The sequence below is a fragment of the Scardinius erythrophthalmus genome (genome assembly GCF_964197995.2).
Source record: "Scardinius erythrophthalmus genome assembly, chromosome: 15".
NCBI classification, from domain to species: Eukaryota; Metazoa; Chordata; class Actinopteri; order Cypriniformes; family Leuciscidae; genus Scardinius; species Scardinius erythrophthalmus.
In genome coordinates this window covers 39,773,248-39,782,066 of record NC_138235.1, presented here as the reverse complement: position 1 = coordinate 39,782,066, position 8,819 = coordinate 39,773,248, and the positions used below count along the sequence as shown (strand labels likewise).

The window sequence follows — 8,819 nt, the reverse complement described above, 5'->3', positions numbered from 1 at the left end:
TTTCGTAAGTGTGTGAATACGTTCGGCAGCTTCGTCTGCAGATGTCATGAAGGCTTTGAGCTGAAGCACATCGACGGGAAGTATCACTGCACAGGTGTGTGTTCAGAGAGAAAACACAGTAGACTGTATTAAATCACAGACTCTAAACTCTTGTTTTTTCCAGATAAGAAGATTTCCTCTGTTTGCTATGACAAGCCGGGACACAAGAAATGCAAATGTACACCAGGTGTTAACGGCAAGGGTTACGACTGCAAATGTACGTGAGTTTGATCTTACAATAATTCACCACGCAATTGATGGATAATATTTTCTTTTAGAGTGTTTCATTTCATTTTGACCCGAAACTCTTTTTATTTTTTTAAATTAAAAAATTGAGTGTTCCTCAGAGGTGTCCAAGACCCCGGGACTTTTGTCGCACTTGAACCACGAATACACACAAAGAAAATGTAGTGGATTCGAGGAGTTTTGTGTAACAAAGTTATAAATAATTCCCTCGCGGAATGAATGGAATGCGAGGAATGCTTCAGTTCACAGAAAAACCTAAAAATGCTCAAAATTCAAACTAAAAATGCTAAAACTTTACCAAAAAATAATTTTATTATGTGTATCTGATGCAGACTGAAGAGACATGACTTTAGGACCCAGCGAAACAGCTCATTTGCTCCATATACAGCTATAATGCCATCTAGTGGCAAGATTCATGAAATATCATGTTATATTATTATTTTCCACAAGAGGTCGGCAAAAAACACACAATGTTAGAAATTTTGAGCTGAATTATAAGGGTTATGCATGAAATTGTGAATTATTTTGAATTTACGTTGAAAGAATGTGTGGAATGTGCTTAAATTACTATTTACTTATTATTTATTGATCAAATCTAGTAATTTAAAGGTAAATAAAATAAAAATAACCAAAAATTGCATAAAAAAATAGAAAAGATATCATCAAAATGAAATAAAATAAGCTTTCTGGACAAACATTTCTTTGCTATAATTTAGGGCTTCGGGTCATTTTGACCCATGAGGGAAAGATGTGTAACAAAGTGCGAGGGAAGGATGAGGGTTAAGTGATGCTGTGTGGTTTTTCAGCTGTTGTTAAAGTCACTATTGAACCTGCGAGACCAGGGAAAGTCACAGCCAGTCCGACCACCGTCTATACGGCAACAACTCCCATGACAACCACCAAAGAAAAAACCACAACAACAACAACCATAGCAATTCCCACCACTACCGTCACCACAGAAACTTCAGCTGTTACAAAAGTAACACCAACTGCTGTTGCTATGACAACGACGGAATCTACAACTACAACAGCCCTGACAACGATGGAATCTACAACTACTGTTGCTATGACAACGATGGAATCTACAACTACAACAGCCCTGACAACGACGGAATCTACAACTACTGTTGCTATGACAACGACGGAATCTAAAACTACTGTTGCTATGACAACGACGGAATCTACAACTATAACAGCGCTAACAACGACGACCACAAGTCCAACTACGACGTCCACAACTACAGAGACGCTTCCAACTACAGGTCCCATTATAACCACAACAGCGTCAGCGTCTGTGTCGAACACGACTCTGGAGACGACCTCCACCACGACTCTGGACAACCACATCCACAGAGAGAGCACCGCAAAGCCCAGAGGAGACGTACACAGTGAGACATGCAGAATACTAACACATACAGCCACTAGAAACATTAACATTACACACGTCTCGTTCTGGTTATGAACAAATATTCTTCCAGTAACGTTAATAGAACGTTTGTTCAAAGTTATCTAGTCTTTAATAATCTTCTCAAAATTTGCACAAAAACATTATGTTCATGGATTTTTTTAAAAAAAAAATGTTACTACACTGTAAAAAAATTATTGTTGGTTTAACTTAAAAAAGTAAGTTTGGTGGCCTAAAAATTTGAGTTAATACAAAGGAGATTTATTTAATCAACAGAATCTCAAAGTATTATGTTATCTTAACAACATTAATTATCTAAGTTGATTTGACAAACTAAAAAAGTTGTAATAACAAATCATGAAAATATTTTTTACAGTGTACTTGTGAGAACATTCAAAAGTAACTTTCCAATAATGTTTGAAGATTGATGAAATGGAATGTTCCCTTAATCTTCACATAACCAAGAAACAAATGTTTTTAAAACATTTGACTGGATATTCAGAGATCATTAAGACACTTTAAACTCATTAACACTTGACAATAAGGTTCATTAGTTAACATTAGTTAATGCATTAACTAACATGAACTAACCATGAGCAATCCATTTGTTACAGTATTTGTTAATGTTAGTTAATTAAAATACAGCTGTTCATTTTTTTTCATGTTAGTTCACAGTGCATTAACTAATGTTAACAAGTTTTAATAAAGTATTAGTAAATGTTGAAATTAACATCAACAAAGATTAATAAATGCTGTATAAGTGAAGTTCATTATTAGGTCATGATAACTAATGCAGTTAACTAATGACCCTTATTGTAAAGTGTTACCAAATAACGTTTTATAAATGAACGGAAACGTTTTCAGTTTATTAACTGCTTCACTTCACTTTTTTGAGCATAGACATGAAAATTAAATTTCCAGTTTAAACCGTCATAATGCTTGAATGCTTTGAAGCACAGACTGAAGTTTGGTCTGTTTGGCTGTTTTTAAAGAAGACACGTGGCAGATTATTGCTGAAGTTTAAGTTTATTGTTATGGACAAAAATATTATTTTCAGTTTTTATATGAAATATAAATGTTTTTCAAAACTTGTATTCTAAAACTGTGTGAAAATCTAAGCCATAAATCTAAACAAGTTGTGTTCTAAATTTGAGGTTGATATCTGAAATAATGATCTTTCAGTGAGAGTGTGTTCGTCTGCAGTACCAAACGCTTCCACTAGAGGAAACTCGTCTCATTCATTTCCAATGCGCTCATTTCTGACCGTGAGGAGCACAAGTGTGACGATTTATTCCAGGACCATTTAACCCTTTCTAATCATGTCCATGTGTTTTATTTTGTACGTGTGTGTGTGTGTGTGTGTGTGTGTGTGTGTGTGTGTGTGTGTGTCAAAACCTTTACCAAGGCACGTTTTGTACCATTCCAAAAAAAAAAAAACACTAACCGTAACATCTTTCGGTCAAAAATTAATGTGGAGGAACATAGGGTTAACAATATAACAAGTGAGTGTCTGTTCATTAATAAGAATAGTTCTGATTGGTTTATTTCTCTTCTTTTAGTTCCACGTTACGAGAACAACCTTTTTGACTGGGACTTTGACGTTGAGCTAGGAAACACAGCGGAGTCTGTGCGAGATGATCCAGGTAACATTCACATCTTCTGCAAAGTAGACGAGACAAACTAGTGAATCTTACTGACGCATATGTGTGTGTGTGTTTCAGCGGCTGGTGTCGTGAGCTGCTCGTTTGATGAGGGTTTGTGTTTTTGGATGAAGGACTCAGAAGGAGATCTAAAATGGGAAATCAAAGATGATCCTGCTGGTAAAACACATCAGAATTACACAGAACATCTAGTCATGAACCTCCTGTTGCTACAAAACAAAAATTACAAGAGATAATAAGCTAATAAATACTGTACTTTACTGTACTACACATTATCACAGTTTATTCGCTATAGTTTAGAGAATGGTAATAAAATATGAGTTATGAACTCAGTTGATATTTGACTGGTTTTGTCCGTCCTTCTGTTAGACTGTCTCACACATGAATTATGTTGAATATCTGTCAGCTGTTAAATTTAACTACACAATTAGATAATACCAGTTTAGCTCAACCAATCACCAAGCAATGCTTCATTTTGTTCAGTCTGTGTGTGAAAAGAGCATTAGCAATTAAAGAAAACACACTTCAGCAAAACATGATCAGCTCAAAGTGTCCGAATCATTTTTGCTCCCAAATTTGTACAAATGTTACTGGTAGTCACTGTATGAAGAATATTAGGGTATTATATGTCACAGTTTACTTCTCCTCACTTACATAAATGAACTGTAGTGTTCTGCACCCACTAGTAAAAAAATATAAAAAATGATATCTGGCTGTCTGAATAATTTTTGGTTTGACTGTACAACTTTCTTACCTGTCAATCACTCTCAGGTGGGCGGTACCTGTCAGTACCAGAGGCAACGAACAGACGAAGTGTAAAAGGGGCGCGGCTTACGGTCCCGCTGGCCACGCCCACAAAGGCGTGGCAGGGCGGCAACCTCTGTCTGGCGTTTAGACACCGTCTCCACGGAAACCACATCGGCTCTCTGCAAGTGTTTGTCAGAAAGGGGCGGAGTCACAGTCCGTCAGTCTGGACCACGACTGGAGGACACGGCTGGAGACACACCCAAATCACACTTGGGGGACGGGGCCTTGTTGATGTAAGCATGAATAAATCATCAGCTTCCAATACATATTCTTTTACTTAAAAGCTGAATCAGTTCATTGCTGAACAGTCATGATTCACAGCTGATTCAGTCCCACCAGGATTTTTGCTAAAATTACAGATTTTTTTTTTTTTTTAATAATTAGAATATCAAATTTACCATATGACACTAGGGGCCCTATCTTGCACCCAGCGCAATTGACTTTGTACACCAACGCATGTTTCATTCCTATTTTGCACCCGCGCAAAGCGCGCTTTTCCCTCCACAGAAGCACGTCGCTAAACTAGGGAATGAACTTGCGCTCCCCAGGGCGGTTCAGCGCAAAAAAGGAGGCGTGTTCCAGCGCAAACGTTCCTTCATGCTATTTTGCAGGTTTAGAAAACAATTGCGCCACTAACCAGGAAAAAATAGTTCAAAATCAGTGGCGCGTTGTGCATGTTATTCATATGCTATTTTAAGGGCGCATGCTTGGCCATAATCAATGTAGCGTGTGCACAACGCGCATACACTTTGATTCTCTCATCTACACAGAAGCAGCAGTTTTCATTTTTACAAATCATACATTATTACGATAGATAGATAGATAGATAGATAGATAGATAGATAGATAGATAGACAATTTATTATAAAAGCATACATCTAGCTTACACATTTACCCAAATTATCATATGCCTTTTTAACCGAAGTTAATTTGGGTGGGTTCTGGGTTTTTCCATCCCCAACGTCCCTGACGAGAGCGTTGCTCTCCTTGGCTGTGAACCGCTACTCGCGCGCGCCTGGCAAATCCGCCGTTATAATAGCAATCCGCTTAGAAAAAGCGTGTCTGCTCTTAAAGGGAATGTGAGATGACGCTATGATTGGTTTATTTCACGTTACGCCCAAACCACACCTATGAATAATGAAGTTACTTCAGACCAACCCCTTTTAGATTTGCGCCTGGCGCAAGACTCATTTATCCTGCCGGGAAAATAGCAACAGCGCCCAAGACCCGCCCACAAAGTTACTTGCGCTTTGCGCTTGACACTTGCGTTTGAGATCGTTAAAATAGGGCCCTAGATGTGCAATAGTCATACATGACAGAAAAGCTAGTTTATTCTTGTATCTTACCAAATTCTGACAACTTTTGTTGTGTTATTTTTTATTTTTGTTATAAAAAATAATACCAAAGAAGCTAATGACAAACAATAAGACATTTATACAAATAAAAAAAGAGTGCTTTAAGTTTTTCAGTTAGATTTAAAGGAACACGACGACTTTAGCTTATTCACCGTAAAGCTGCTTTGAAACAGTCCATTTTGTTAAAGGAACACGCAGACTTTTTGGGACTTTAGCTTATTCACCGTCTCCCCCAGAGTTAGATAAGTCCATACCCTTCTCATCTCCGTGCCGTAACTCTGTCTGACACACCCACCGCTAGCCTAGCTTAGCACAAAGACTGGAGGTTAATGGCTCCAGCTAGCATACTGTTCCCAATAAGTGACAAAATAACGCCAACATTTTCCTATTTACATGTTGTGATTTGTATAGTCACAGTGTGTACGAATAACAAGGTCACATGAGACACGGCCATCTTCTAACCGTACTCATACTGGGAACTATATTCTCAGAAGGCGAAGCACTGCTACTTGTGCGGAGAAAAACTTAATTTAAAAACTTAATCCTGAAAAACTTGAGTTTTCATTTTAATTAATTTGTTGGTTTAATACATTAAAACCAAAGCTGTGTAAATAGCGTTTAGTATGTTATAATAGTATCCATCCCGCTGTTTCTGATTATTGATCATCTGCATTTTGATTATAGTTTATTGACTGCTGTTATTTGTATCAGATTGTGCTGAAGGCAGAGAGACGGCGAGGGAAACATGGAGAAATCACAGTGGATGATATTAGTCTGAGACGAGGAGCCTGCAGTGATCGAGACAACAGGACAGATCAGTGACACACACACAGATTGTGTTTATTTTCAAGTTAATGATATATATATATATACACAGTTGTTATGGAAATTATTCAATCCCCAGTTTATTGGCAAAATTTACAGACTGTTCATTTTCAACAAATCAAACAAAAGTAATTGAGATAACTCAATGTCAGAGGATGTAAAGCAGCCGCAGAGCATCACCGTGCTTAAAGGATTAGTTCACTTCAGAATTAACATTTCCTGATAGTTTACTCTCCTCCACGTCATCCAAGATGTTCATGTCTTTCTTTCTTCAGTTGAAAAGAAATGAAGGTTTTTGAGGAAAACATTCCAGGATTTTTCTCCATATAATGGACTTCAATGGGGTCCAACAGGTTGAAGGTGCAGATGTGAGTTTCAGTGCAGCTTCAAAGTCTCGACACGATCCAGCCGAGGAATAAGAGTCTCATCTAGACAAACCAGCGGACATTTTATAACAAAAATAAACATTTATATACTTTTTAACCACAAATGCTCGTCTTCCACTAGATTTTGATACGCCATACAGTACGTAATCACGTTAAAAGGTCACGCAAGACGTAGACGAAAAACTCGGCCGACATCATTGTTTTACCTTTTATTAATAATTTTTGTTTTTTGTAAATGGCGTTTGACTTTGCACGTTAGTTTTGTAAGTTGTTAGTTTTGTTTGTGGGCACAGAGAGAAAAACCACACGTGGTGTCGGAGGAAAAGATGCACGAGAGACGAGAGATGGCGTATTTTCCCCAGGTTTAATAGAATGACTTAAACGTTGCACTCGTCCGCATACATGGGGATTGAGTGAGGAAAAGCATACAGATAAACATTCAACTCTGGCCACAAATAGAAAGGGAAATAAAAGAAAGAGCGTAGAGTGGTTTATCTCTTCTCCTGCTCATCTGTCACATCTATTACACACACACTCTCTGCGCACATGCACAGTTGTCATTGTACCTCGAATTACCGTAAATGCGGTAAGAGTGACCGTTACACGTGACGCGATTATGTAACAGAGCTAGTGCAAGACAAGCATTCGTGGTTAAAAAGTATGTAAATGTTTATTTTTTTTATGTTAAAAATGACAGATCGTTTCGCTAGATAAGACCCGAGTCTCATCGCTCCACAGAACAGAATCCCAAAACCACTGGGGCTTATTTCTGTGATTTTGAGCACTTCTCTTGTGCTTTTGTGTCAGTAGTGGTGTAGTCCTGGAGGTCTGGCATTTGTTCATTACGAGCCTCTCTGTTCCTCAGGACCTGCAGGTCTTTAGCAGTCACTCGAGAGTCTTCTCAGAAATCTGCTTGTGTAACCACTGTTCCTTTAAACTCCATGATGTCTTGCCAGCTCTGGAATGTCTTCGGCAAACCTATGCGCTCAAGCAGGGACCGGTAAAATGTTAGAAGTTCCGTTAGAAGTTTTGCAGGATCAGGTTTGCCAAGTTGAAAGATTTTATTAAGTCTGTTTAACTCTGACACAATTGGTTGGAGGAATTTCAGGAATATCAGGTTAATATTGTCGCTATACATTTGGTGCAGCAGTTCCGCAGCATAGCTCCTCTCACTGTCTTTTGTCAACTGAAAATGCAACTTAAGCTCCACATACTGTGAAAGGATCCGGTTGATGCACTCACTAATAGCGAGCCAGCTTGTGTCAGACAGTTGCAGAATCTTCAGCGGGCTTTCACCTACATTTATGGTTTCGTACAGTTCAGAATATTTTTGGAGACGCTGGGTGGCATTTGAAAACCAGCTGTAGGTCTGAGAAACCATTTCTGGGGAGGACACTGACGGCTTTTGATGCACAGAGCTGAAGAGAATGGCACACACACTTTATGTGGACAATATGAGGATTGCGGTCACGGAATTTCTGTAGCACTGAATTATGTTGCCCACACATTGTGGTCCAGCCATCAGTTGCAATTCAGTATGGACAACTTGTTTTCATCCAGGAATTTGAATAAAGCATTTGCTATGGTCAGTGAATCACCAGCTACTATATTGATCATTCCTGCAAAATGATTCGTGAGAGCTTTTTGCTGTAATATCTGATGACTATACACAGTTATTTTTTTTGGTCGTGACATCAGTGCTCTCATCAACAATAAGAGAGTACGGTCCACTTCCTACATCCTCCAGAAGGTCTTCATGTACTACTGACCCTATCACTGAATTGGTATATATGTAACTTTTTTGCTTTAAAAATAGCAAAAATCACTATATCCATGTTATATATTTTTTTTAGTTGTGTACTTACATTATGCCGACTGTTTCCAACAACTTTCAAACCAGGAGAAATTTGTAATTTAATTCGAAGAGACGTCCCGTTTCTTTATTTCCGCTTTGTCGCCGTCAATTGCGTCATATCCGCGTTCTCCCTGGTTTCCGCTCGTATTGCCATAGTAACCAGAGCCCTCTGATAGTAACCAAGGCGACAGATGTGGACAACTGTGTAGTTCGCAATGTCTATTTGCATGCTGTTGTTGT

At 38.4% G+C, this 8,819-nt stretch overlaps 1 protein-coding gene across 1 annotated transcript in view; it reads left to right on the top strand.

Moving 5' to 3' along the window:
* The window catches only part of LOC308703261 (nephronectin), a 16,242-nt gene extending 9,831 nt beyond the window's left edge, over positions 1–6,411 (top strand). Inside the window, exons 6-12 of the mRNA XM_081386582.1 lie at positions 1–94; positions 164–256; positions 1,092–1,673; positions 3,250–3,333; positions 3,412–3,510; positions 4,123–4,391; positions 6,225–6,411. The exon at positions 1–94 is cut by the window's left edge and continues 41 nt beyond it. Coding sequence (XP_081242708.1) covers positions 1–94; positions 164–256; positions 1,092–1,673; positions 3,250–3,333; positions 3,412–3,510; positions 4,123–4,391; positions 6,225–6,335 — 1,332 coding nt within the window. The 3' untranslated portion in view covers positions 6,336–6,411. The remainder of the gene's footprint in view (positions 95–163; positions 257–1,091; positions 1,674–3,249; positions 3,334–3,411; positions 3,511–4,122; positions 4,392–6,224) is intronic.
* The last annotated feature ends 2,408 nt before the right edge of the window (positions 6,412–8,819 follow it).